This window comes from Leptodactylus fuscus, chromosome 7, assembly GCF_031893055.1.
Source record: "Leptodactylus fuscus isolate aLepFus1 chromosome 7, aLepFus1.hap2, whole genome shotgun sequence".
In the NCBI taxonomy this organism is placed as follows: domain Eukaryota; kingdom Metazoa; phylum Chordata; class Amphibia; order Anura; family Leptodactylidae; genus Leptodactylus; species Leptodactylus fuscus.
Window position 1 is genome coordinate 140,350,260 of NC_134271.1, and position 13,018 is coordinate 140,363,277.

The following is a 13,018-nucleotide window of genomic DNA, read 5'->3' on the forward strand; positions in this document are numbered from 1 at the left end:
GGGCATCCAGACCAGTCCCCTTATCTAGGTAAAGGGCGGTCACAAGCAATTAGCCCAGCTGTCCAATCTGAGCATCCATTAGTCGACACCTGCTGCACAATCCTAACACTACTATACCAGCAGGGAATTAGGCCTCTTCTTCTTCCACCCTAGACAACCATAACTAGTGACATTATTTCCTCCATTACCATAGACCACCTTGAGTATCAAACATATCTTAACCTGGTTGCATCCTAAAGTCTATAGCATCTTACAGGAGACCATAGTTAGAAGATAATGTGGCAAGCTATGGAACACAACAAGTATGGCTTCATTAATCTTTTCTGCTTTATTATAGTGTTACTAAGTTTACTTACGATAACTCACTTCAAAATATTTTTAGACAACTTTGCTTGGTTTTTGATATTCTTTATTATACAATTCTTAACCTCCTTATTCCTGATGCTGTAGATGATGGGATTCAACATTGGAGTGACCACCGTATAGAGAACAGATACAGTCTTATCTTTCTCCACGGAGTGAGAAGATCGTGGCTGAAGATAGATGGACATGAGGGTCCCATAATAGAGGGTGACAACAATGAGATGGGAGGTGCAAGTAGAAAACACTGCATGTCTTCCTCGTGATGAATGGATCTTCAAAATGGTGGAGATGATGTACACATAGGAAATCACAGTCAATAAGAATGAACATAAGACAATGAGCCCGGCAGCCACATACATTGCTACCTCATTAAGCCAAGGATCTCTGCAGGACAATCGTAAGAAGGCTGGAATTTCACAAAAGAAATGGTTGACATGATGAGTCCTACAGAAGGGAAGTCTCCAGGTGATGGTCACTTGTATGGAGGCGTTTATGAGACCAACAATCCATGGAACTAGGGCTATAATAATGCAAAATTTCATGTTCATAATACTGCCGTAGTGCAATGGTCTACAAATGGCTACAAATCTGTCATAAGCCATAATGGCAAGCAAGACACATTCGGCTACCCCAAGCACTAGTGAGCAGAACATCTGGAAAACACAAGCCCCTACTGAAATACTCTTGTCTGTGGAGAGAGTATTTCTAAGAGCTATTGGAACTATGGTGGAGGAGAAACAAATATCAATGAAAGAGAGATTACTCAGGAAGAAGTACATAGGAGTGTGTAACGTTGGGCTGATCCTCACCGTAACGAGAAGAAGACAATTTCCTGCCAATGTAAAAATATACATCACCACGAATAGAAGGAAACATATAACCTGCATCTGAGGGATAGTAGATAATCCGAGCAGGAAGAACCAACTTGGAAGTGTTTGGTTGGAGTTTTCCATGGAATTAACCAGAATCCTTAACGAAGAACAAAAATGAAGTTATTTAATCGCTTTGAATGAGCGTGGAAATAGTTGTGTACGGCATGGAAACCTTCTTCAAATATGAATTGCATGGAATTAATTTTGCTGTAAGAAAAATAAATAAATAATTAATAAAGTAATAATAAAGCCCCCAATGCTGTCTGAAAACTCATTTACATATGGAAGAAAGAAGAAATTTCTCAGGAATGGCGGGGTGGATCAGAATAATAAAGGTAAGATAAGAATAGCCTTTAACACAATCCCTTTAACAAACAGAAATACAGAATATTAGTGGAGCGAAGATTAGTTCATTAATTTTAGGCAGAGAGTAGGTGGAGGGAGAATTTCTGCACTGTGCTTTGTTGTCAGTGTGTGTATCACATACACCCTTTCATTGCCAATAATCTAATTTTAAGGTTTTTTTACTATAGAGATTTTTTCTTTGTAAAACAGTGTTAGATTTGAAATTGCTCATTACTATTACTGTATGTTACTGTACTGTGATCTGTGACCGTCCGCTGAGTGTCTTTCATTTTACTGACAAAGTCATTCCTTTTAGTGAAAAAGGTGTTTGTTTTTTTAGTTAACCACATCCGGACCGCCCATAGACTTTATACGTCTGGGAAGTGGTTGCCTTGTTCTGACAGGACGTACCTGTACGTCCAATCAGAACACAGTAGCTGCACGGAGATCGTGCAGCTACTGAAGCTGGGAGCCGGCTGTAACTTCAGCCGGAGCTCCCTGAAAGATGGCAGGGAAGGTTTATTTCCTTCCCTGCCATCTCAATCGCTGTGTATACAGCGCACAATGAGCGCTGTATACATGGTTATGGGTGCCGCAATGATGCAGCCGCCCTATGACCCGGCGGTCACGTGACAGGACCTTATGGGGACACAATCTGAAAAAATATATATATATATATATATATATATATATATATATATATATATATATATATATACACTCACCGGCCACTTTATTAGGTACACCATGCTAGTAACGGGTTGGACCCCCTTTTGCCTTCAGAACTGCCTCAATTCTTCGTGGCATAGATTCAACAAGGTGCTGGAAGCATTCCTCAGAGATTTTGGTCCATATTGACATGATGGCATCACACAGTTGCCGCAGATTTGTTGGCTGCACATCCATGATGCGAATCTCCCGTTCCACCACATCCCAAAGATGCTCCTCTATTGGATTGAGATCTGGTGACTGTGGAGGCCATTGGAGTACAGTGAACTCATTGTCATGTTCAAGAAACCAGTCTGAGATGATTCCAGCTTTATGACATGGCATTGCATTATCCTGCTGAAAGTAGCCATCAGATGTTGGGTACATTGTGGTCATAAAGGGATGGACATGGTCAGCAACAATACTCAGGTAGGCTTTGGCGTTGCAACGATGCTCAATTGGTACCAAGGGGCCCAAAGAGTGCCAAGAAAATATTCCCCACACCATGACACCACCACCACCAGCCTGAACCGTTACCGATACAAGGCAGGATGGATCCATGCTTTCATGTTGTTGACGCCAAATTCTGACCCTACCATCCGAATGTCGCAGTAGAAATCGAGACTCATCAGACCAGGCAACGTTTTTCCAATCTTCAATTGTCCAATTTCGATGAGCTTGTGCAAATTGTAGCCTCAGTTTCCTGTTCTTAGCTGAAAGGAGTGGCACCCGGTGTGGTCTTCTGCTGCTGTAGCCCATCTGCCTCAAAGTTGGACGTACTGTGCGGCGTTCAGAGATGCTCTTCTGGCTACCTTGGTTGTAACGGGTGGCTATTTGAGTCACTGTTGCCTTTCTATCAGCTCGAACCAGTCTGGCCATTCTCCTCTGACCTCTGGCATCAACAACGCATTTCCGCCCACAGAACTGCCGCTCACTGGATGTTTTTTCTTTTTCGGACCATTCTCTGTAAACCCTAGAGATGGTTGTGCGTGAAAATCCCAGTAGATCAGCAGTTTCTGAAATACTCAGACCAGCCCTTCTGGCACCAACAACCATGCCACGTTCAAAGGCACTCAAATCACCTTTCTTCCCCATACTGATGCTCGGTTTGAACTGCAGGAGATTGTCTTGACCATGTCTACATGCCTAAGTGCACTGAGTTGCCGCCATGTGATTGGCTGATTAGAAATTAAGTGTTAACGAGCAGTTGGACAGGTGTACCTAATAAAGTGGCCGGTGAGTGTATATATATATATATATATATATATATATATATATATATATATATAAATATATATATATATGAAATAAAAAAGTTTTTAAAAAATGGAAATAAAATAATAATGATAAAAAATTAATAATACGCTAATAAAACGCCTTTATTAAAGGTTATAGCTCAACCCCCGATTACACCATACAAAATAAAAATTACCGTAACAGAAAGGAAAAACTATTTTATAAAGTTTTTCAGTGACACTTTGTGCTATTAAATAAAAAAATAAAAAAAATAAATTAAAAACCAGACACAATTTCCCTCCTATTTTGTTTATATTTTCCTGAATATAAAACAAATTAAAACACATTCAAAAATAAAAACATAAAAATAAAGCCCTATGTGTCCCCGAAAAAAGACGCAAAAATTAGTTTGAGACATAAGGGAAAAATGTTACAGCCCTCAAAACCGCACATACAAAAAAACCCTGAAAATGTTTCTGGTCCAGGACCACAAATTTGCCCGGTAATGAAGTGGTTAACCAAAACATAACAAACCTCCTTCCCCCAACCAAAATAAAACAAGCTGATGCAGTATGTTATAGTCTATACTACAAAGTCACCACTCAGCCAGACATGAACTATTGCCTGGTCCATCACATTATTCCTTGCCATCCTTTCACTCATGTTGCCACAGGTACCACTACTGTCATTACTTAGTCAGACATGTCTTGTGGCCTGTTCTAGCATATTCTACTATACCACATAGTTGGTTTCAGGGTGCTGGCATAAAAAAATTATACTTAGAAAAAGGTCGCCATGTAAAAAAAAATCCCTATGCCATTGCATCTTTCAATGCCAACCCCAGGTTTCAGAAAATATTAGGACCTGGCTGATAAAACAGAGCAGGAAACAAACTAGCACTGTGAGATAGGTCCAAATGCCTTCAATAGCACCAGCTATGAGGCCAGGTGTACCTTACTAAATATGGTTGTCCAACGTGTCAACACCAGAAACTGTAGGGTAAAATTTCCACTAACTGAAACCAAAACCAGAAGCCAAAATTAGTGTACAGGGCAGATTCAAGAGATGGCCAGTTCCAAGAGATTTTGTCAAAGGCAGAATCAAAAGCCAATAAAAATAGATATCCAATTCAAAGCCTAGGATGAATTCTGAGCGGTAACGTCAAAGGCAGAATCAGCAGACTAATGAATAACCAGAAACAATCCGAGGATAAGGATGAAGCAATCCAATACACATGATCAGGGTTCAGACTAGAGTACTAAATTAGCAGGCAACCTGGATCAGGAGGGAGGGGTCTTATATAAGTCTCCTCATCTGTAAACTGGACAAATCCAGAGAACTTCTGAAAAAGAAGCAGAGGCTTCTCATGTTGATACGGAAACCATAAGGCTAAGTTCAGACGGAGTATTTTGGACTGGAATCTGAGGCGGAGGTAGCCATGACTGGATGCTGATGCAGTGCACCGGTATCCAGTCGCGGCACTGCGATCTGGATTAAGCCCAAATGAATGGGCCTAGTGAGGAGTGTCTTTAGGCAGATTGCGCTTCGCGAATCCGCCTGAAGAATGAGCATGTCTATTCTTTTTTTCCGGGAGCCAGAACAAATGGCTCCCGGAAAAAAGGAAACGACCGGCTCATATTGAAATCAATGGGAGCCATCTTTTTGGTCAAGATTTTGAGGCGAATACGGCCTCAAAATCCTGGCCAAAAATCTCTGTGTGAACTCAGCCTAAAGGAATAGCAGCTGAAAATCCTGACTACCGGGTTCTCTCTCCATATGCAATTTCTCTATGTCGTACAGCTATAATAGTCAGGGTTTTTTTTTTTGTCCTGTTAAGGATTTTGTTGATTTTTTTTCTGTGCTTTTCTAAAATTTAAAACGCTATACACACAGGTCTACTACATCTGTTTATAAAGATGGAAGCAATACATCTATGTGAAACAAAAAATGTCTAATTTTTTTATTTTTAGTGTTTTAAGTATTAACTTATTACCATTTCAACGAAACCTGCAAAGTACTTACAGTATCTAGAATCAAATGTAACTTCCGGAAACCTAGTTACTTAAATCCACAAACGGGAAAGAACGGAATGGTCACTTTTCACATTGAAGATATTGAATGGAGATCAGGAATGTACAATAAGAGATGTGGCGCCCCCTGGAGAGGATAGACCATCAGTATAAGGTCACAGATAACACATGTACTTGTAATATTACACCTTTTGTCTTTTTACCTTCCTTAGGACCATCTGGGCATTAGTTCAATACCAATTTCTAACAAGAGAATGGAGGAGGAACAAAGTGTTTCTTGGAAGTGAATCTTGAATTTTTATAGAGATATTCTTCATGGGTGCTTTTGTTTCTTCATTACTGTGGCTCCACTTCAGTCGTTCTTGATGGAATGCCTTAGTCTCTAAAAGCAACAAAGCCAATGAACACTAACATTGACGTACTATATATATAGATGACACAAATAGCTTCTCCGTGCTAATGAGTAACTGGGGATTTTTAAGGGTGGCTGAAGCTTCGATGTGTCTCCTGACACTCACTTATATGAAGAATAAGAAAGTTTAGTTATTTCTAGATATTAATAATTTATATATTTTCTTAGAACTTAGTTATTGGAAAATTTTATAAAGTCAGCCATTTTGTGGGGTGATACAAAGACAGTGAGTAAAGTCTATAGTGTCAGTACCATATATATCAGAGTTAGGGTTGAGACGATCTTGAGATTTCAGGATCGATTTTAAAATCCAATTTCCGATCATTTTCCAACCGATGCTAATCCTGATCACGATCGTGAAATTTGCTCGATCGCCGATCGGGAATCCTATCTTTCCCGATCCTGATCGCTCAACCCTAATTGTATATAAGAGCCCAGGATCTCTTTTCGGGTCCTTTTACTGTATCTCCCTCTGTTGAACCACTTCCCAAATCCCAGGAGCTACCAGATGACTTTGTGTGTACTGATGCCCAAACACTGGAGCATCTGCCATCACCTGGCGATTTTGTGGTTGTGGACACGCAACCAGCATTTTCCATCCTCAGCGATGATGATGAGACACAGTTGCCATCAGGGCATGTTGTTGTCATGTGCGGTTTGCAGTAAGAGGAGAGTGAGCAATTGGAAGAGGAGTTGGTGGATGACGAGGCCACAGACCCTAAATGGACAGGGGTGATGTCTAGCGGGGAAAGCAGTGTAGATGTGGAGGCAAGCTAAGCAGGAAAAAAGGTGGCTACAGGCAGAGGCATGGACTGGGGTGATGTCTAGGGGTGAAAGCAGTGTAGATGTGGAAGCAAGCACAGTAGCAAAAAGGTAGCTAGAGGCAGAGGCATGTCCAGAGGCAGCAAGGCCAAAGATTTTCCGTGTACTAGCCACTCATGCAAAACTCGCCCATGTTGCCAGATTAATTCCTCCAACAGGCTAACAACTGCCATCCAGTTCACACCCACCAGGGACACACTCTCCAAGGTCTGGGAGACGTTAATGGAACCCCCTGGCCAAACTACCGCCACTGAGGGGCCTAGTTTCACCAGGAGGGACAAGTATAGGCTCTTGTTGCAGGAATACCTGGCTGAACCCAGTCCTGTCCTCTCCAATCCCTTTGCACCCTACATTTAGTGGGTCTTCAAGTTGGATTTGTGGCTGGAACTTGCACTCTACACATTGGAGGTCCTTTCCTGCCTTGACGCAAACGTGCTATCGGAAAAGGTCTTCAGCACAGCCAGTGGCATCATCCTGGATAAGCACAGCCAGCTGTCAGCTGTCAGTGCTGACCGGCTGACGCTGATCAAAATGAACAGCCACTGGATAGACCCATCATTTTCTTGTCCAGTAGTGTCAAGCACCCTGACATGAATTTTGATGTGCTCACCTTCTACAATTCTTCCTCCTCCTCATACTCCTCCACCATCAGCGTTTCACAATTCTGCTCCTACTAGTTTCAATTCACACTAATGCCCCCAAACTCTTCTGGTTAGAGGCTCAATCTTCCCTGATTCCCCCAGCTGTGCTGGTTAGAAGCTCATTATAAGTCATGCCAAGTAACACACTGGCACACATGGCTGACTCCATGTTAGGTTGCTTTTCAAGGCATAGTTCACATCATGGAGAACAAACAATAATGGATTTTTGCAATCCTCTACCCCCAGTATAAGTTAAAAATCTCATCCTTTGTTCTGGTAAAGGAGCGGAAAAAAAATTGCACAAATAATATGTAAATATGGACACAGACTAAGCAGCAAAAAAGGTGGTTACAAGCAGAGGCATGGACAGGGGTGATGTATAGCGGGGAAAGCAGTGTAGATGTGAAGGTGAGCTAAGTAGGAAAAAATGTGGCTAGAGGCAGAGGCATGTCCAGAGGCAGCAAGGCCAAAGATTTTCCATGTACTAGCCACTCATGCAAAACTCGCCCATGTTGCCAGACTTATGCGAGATCTCTCCATGTCTTTGAGGAGCCCACCAAGAGGGTTAGCTTTGACAACGCATTACTGATTTTAACAATCCCACTCCTCTGTGTGATGCAAGAATCCCTCATCACCATCAGGGATAACACATTGTACGCTGAGGAGTCGGGCATAGGAGCAGAACCATTCCAGCAGGATAGTCAGTGCACACTCCTATCTGCTTCACAGCGTATATTGATGGAGGAAGAGGAGGATGACAAAGTGGCAGATGATTTCATTGTCACACAGGAGACTAGCGGCACCCCCTGGCCAAACTACCGCCACTGAGGTGCCTAGTGTCACCAGTTACATGACAAATTTAGTGCAGTTTGCACACTTTGCAAGTCTAAACTGAGTAGGGGCTCTGAAAAGAGCAACCTTACCACCTCTTGCGTGTGCTGTCATTTGGAAGGCAAGCCCTGGGCTCAGTGGGAGAGAGCAAACACAGGACAATCGTCGCGCGGCGTTGCCGACACTGCCTCTTCCACTGTTTACACCAGCCTGGACACCTACACATCTGTCTCTGACACATTGGGGAGTTCACCCTCATCCGCCCTTTTGGCCTGCACCATCATGCGCCTCTTCCCAGCCACTCCCCATCTCCCAGGCATTTCATTGCAGGCAGAATTAAAGCGCAAGCGACTCACATGCCCAAGCCTTTAACGGCCTCATCTAAAAACTGCTGGCCCTGGAGATGTTGGCATTTATGCTTCTGGATACCCAGGCCTTCCGTCACCAGATGGCAGATGGGACATCTCCCTATTCTGGTCCTAGTCGTTACTACTTCTCTTGGTGTGCTGTCCCCGCCTTGCGCCTGCATGTGTCCCATAATATCAGTGGGGCCCAGAGTTCCGCGCTTTGCTGCAAGGTCCACTTGACCACCGACGCATTGACAAGAGCCTGTGGTTAGGGATGCTGCTTATCTTTAATGACAGGCCGGATGAATGTAGAGGAGTCTGGTCCCGGGGTGCAAACTGGGGTGGCCTATCTCCTCTCGCAGCCCAAAATTCATGGCAGGGTTTCTCTGAAAGCCTACTCCTGCGCTGCAACCTCGACCCCAACTAAGAGCTGGAAACGCTGTACCACTGGCGTGGGGAGATGTCATCAGGCCGTGCTGAAGCTCATCAGCTTGGGGGACAGACAGCATACTGCCTCCGAAGGATGCCATCCAGGATGATATGGCAATATGGTTTTCCCCGCTGCACCTGGGCCCAGGCATGTTTGCGTATGTGATAATGGCCACAATCTGGTAGCAGAGCTGGAGCTTGCCAGACTCAAACACGGTCCACACATGGCCCATGTTTTCAACTTGTTGGTGCAAAGGTTCTTTAAAACCTACACCATTGTGCCTGATATACTGCTCAAAGTGCGGCCATTTTCGTAAGTGAGAAGTAGCCTCTGCTAGGCTGAAAACATTCAGAGCACACTCCTGTCATCTTCGCACCATTGGCTGGCAGAGGAAGACGAGGGGGATGGAGTGGCATTTCATGTCACTGTCCCACACGAGGCTTGAGGGTGAAGTTCAGTGCATCCCATTGCTTCAGCACAGATGGTGTGAAGGGGAGTGGAAGATGGAGGAAATGGAGAGTGACCCTTACAGTTGGGGCCAGCAAAGTCATGACGAGTAACACTCTGGCACACATAGCTGACTTCATGTTGGGTTGCTTTTCAAGAGACAAAGGCATAGTTCACATCATGTAGAGCAAACAATACTGGATTGAACAAAAAATTGGATTGAGCTGATATAGCGTGACTGAATTGCTGTGTCTCCCACTTAGCTTCGGGGGGTACAGCATTAAAAACAGGTTTGACCATACATGGCCTGCCTGAGTGAACGGCTGTCTCCCACTTAGCTTCGGGGGTTAGACCCTTAAAAATTGGATTGAGCTGATATAGCCTGATTGAATTGCTGTGTCTCCCACTTAGCTTTGGGGGGTAGACCCTTAAAAATTGAATTCAGTGTACATAGCCTGACTGAATTTCTGTGTCTCCCAGGTAGGTTTTGGCGTTACACACCGTGAAAAACTGGATTGAGCGTACATAGCCGGACTGAATTTAGGTGTCTCCCACCTAGGTTTTGGGGGTACACACCCTGGATATCTGGATTGTGCGTACATAGCCTGACTGAATTTCTGTCTCTCCCACCTAGGTTTTGGGGTTATACACCATGAAAAACTGGATTAAGCGTACATAGCCTGACTGAATTTTGGTGTCTCCCACCTAGAGTTTGGGGGTACACACTGTGAAAAACTGGATTGAGCGTACATAGCCTGACTGAATTTTGGTGTCTCCCACCTAGGTTTTGGGGGTACACACCCTGGATATCTGGATTGAGCGTACATAGCCGGACTGAATTTCAGTGTCTCGCACCTAGGTTTTGGGGGTACACACCCTGGATATCTGGATTGAGCGTACATAGCCAGACCTAATTGCTCTGTATCCCTGTTTTGGGGTTACACACTGCCTGAAAAGCTGGTTTGCACGTATATATAGCAAGAGCTAACTGCTCTGTATTCCTGCTATTTTGTGGTGGGGATACCTCTAAGAAAAGCTGGTTTGAATGTATATAGCAAGAAGTAACTGCTGTGGATTCCTGCTATTTTTTTTTTTTGGGGGGGGGGACACCCCTAATAAAAGCTATTTTTCACATATATAGCAAGAAGTAACTGCTGTGGATTCCTGCTATTTTGTGGGGGGACACCCCTAATAAAAGTTGATGTGCATGTATATAGCAAGAAGTAACTGTTCTGTATCCCTGTTTTCCACCGTCCGTGGAAAGCTGGACTCCCCTCCCTGCAGTTCATAGGTCTGAGAAGAGCTGTTGTTGTTCTTCGGTTTTTCCCTGCCTATCTGAAGCTAAACCCTATCTAGCCCTCAGCAGATATGTTTCTCTCCCTATCTCTGACCACAAACCTAACGAATATGGCGGCGGCCGTTCTTACAAATGGGAAGTCACATGTTTTCGGCAGCCAATGGGTTTTTTCAATTTTTTTCACTGCTTCTGTTGTCGTAGTTCTTGTCCTACCTCCCCTGCACAATTATTGGTGCAAAAAACACACCAGGGAAGGTGGGAGAGGACACAAATTTTTACTACGTATGCCGTTTGGTATTTGATTGGGAATGAATATGTCGAACGGCCTGATATTCGATTGAATGGTGTTTGCTCATCTCTACTTATAATCATTGGCCTCAGTATTTACATGTTGGATACCGGTGACAACACTGTTGATATACCACCGATACCGATACCAAACATGCAACTGATTGGGCAAGTTATTGGCCATAGTGGTCACCTGATCACCCCGGATACCTCATTTATGATCACCAGTTAAATTACTCTTATACAGCATGTATCCTCAACCACGTTGCATTAGCTTGTAGACCATTAGGCAATAAAATGGTTTGGTCTTCACTCCACATAGTCTGAACTAGTGACTCTATTCCACTTTGTTTTCTGTCTCCAGCTCCCTATGGAGCAGATGAATGGACCTAATCTGTAGGAATTCTCTCGAGCAAGACACTTATTTTTTCACCATCCCGGGAAATGCTCCAATATCTGCCTCAAACTGAAAACCATAGGAAGCAGATTCAGGGTAGAATTTGCTGCTAATTTGGGGGTGAAATTTTCCTGAAATTTACCAACAAATTTCAATGCGTGAATGAGCCTTTATAGTCCAAAAGTAATTAGCAAGTTCATATGGATAACATTTGTAAGGGGGTAACTGAAGTCGGGGATGAGACCATGTTTAGAAGATGATGTGTCGTACCATAAACCAGAACATATATGACTTTACAAAACTTATCTGCTTTATTATAGTAGTATCTATGATATCTCACTTCAAAATATTTTCAGACAACTTTGCTTGGTTTTTGATATTCTTTATTATACATTTCTTAACATCCTTATTCCTGATGCTGTAGATGATGGGATTCAACATTGGAGTGACCACCGTATAGAGAACAGATACAGTCTTGTCTGTCTCCACCGAGTGGGAAGATCGAGGCTGAAGATAGATGGACATGAGTGTCCCATAATACAGGGCAACAACAGTGAGATGGGAGGTGCAAGTAGAAAAAACTGTCTGTCTTCCTTGTGAGGAACGGATCTTCAAAATGGTGGAGATAATATAAATATAGGAAATTAAAGTCAATAGAAAAGAAGACAAAATAATAGTCCCAGCTGCCACGTACATTGCCACCTCATTAAGCCAAGGATCTTTGCAGGATATTCGTAAGAAGGCTGGAATTTCACAAAAGAAATGGTTGAGATGATGAGTCCTACAAAATGGAAGTCTCCAGGTGATGGTCACTTGTATAGAGGAGTTTATGAAAGCTACAATCCATGGTATTAGGGCTATTACAACGCAAAACCTCATGTTCATAATACTGCTGTAGTGCAATGGTCTACAAATAGCTACAAATCTATCATAAGCCATGATAGCAAGTAAGACACACTCCGTTCCTCCAAGTAGTAATGAGCAGAACATCTGGAAAACACAACCCCCTACTGAAATACTCTTATCTGTGGAGATAGTATTTATGAGGATTACGGGAACTATGGTGGAGGAGAAACAGATGTCAATGAAAGAGAGATTACTCAGGAAGAAGTACATAGGAGTGTGTAACGTGGGGCTGATCCTCACTATAATGAGAAGAAGACAATTTCCTGCCAATGTAATATTATACATCACCATGAATAGAAGGAAACCTATCACCTGAATTTGTGGGATAGTAGATAATCCAATCAGAAAAAAATAACTTGGAAGTGTTTGGTTGGAGTTCTCCATGGACTTACTAAGAATACTAAAAGGAAAAAGTTGAAGTTACATGCTTTGGAAAGATGCGAATTGGTCAATGTTCATATTTTAGGTAGAATTGACTGTTATAAAAAATGACTTCATAACTTTTTATTGTTTGGGTCATTGTCCAGTTGTATCACCCAATGTCCCTTCAGCTTGTGACCATGCATGGTTAATCTAACATTTGACTGTAAAATGTTTCGAAACACCTTGGATACAAATGTTTCCCTATAACAGCAATGTGTCCTGG

At 42.9% G+C, this 13,018-nt stretch overlaps 2 protein-coding genes across 2 annotated transcripts; both read right to left on the reverse strand.

Annotated features, from left to right (window-relative positions):
* Positions 1 to 362: 362 nt before the first annotated feature.
* Positions 363 to 1,319, reverse strand: LOC142213387 (olfactory receptor 2G3-like). Its single transcript, XM_075281703.1, has one exon. The coding sequence runs from the start codon at positions 1,314 to 1,316 to the stop codon at positions 363 to 365; it is 954 nt and encodes a 317-aa protein (XP_075137804.1). The 5' UTR covers positions 1,317 to 1,319.
* A 10,483-nt stretch (positions 1,320 to 11,802) lies between these two features.
* LOC142213388 (olfactory receptor 2G3-like) lies at positions 11,803 to 12,756 on the reverse strand. Its single transcript, XM_075281705.1, has one exon. The coding sequence runs from the start codon at positions 12,754 to 12,756 to the stop codon at positions 11,803 to 11,805; it is 954 nt and encodes a 317-aa protein (XP_075137806.1).
* Between the last annotated feature and the right edge of the window lie 262 nt (positions 12,757 to 13,018).

What these genes read in the sequence shown, in the direction of transcription:
- LOC142213387 (XM_075281703.1), bottom strand. Translation starts at nt 1,316, where the DNA reads ATGGAAAACTCCAACCAAACACTTCCAAGTTGGTTCTTCCTGCTCGGA.
- LOC142213388 (XM_075281705.1), bottom strand. Translation starts at nt 12,756, where the DNA reads ATGGAGAACTCCAACCAAACACTTCCAAGTTATTTTTTTCTGATTGGA.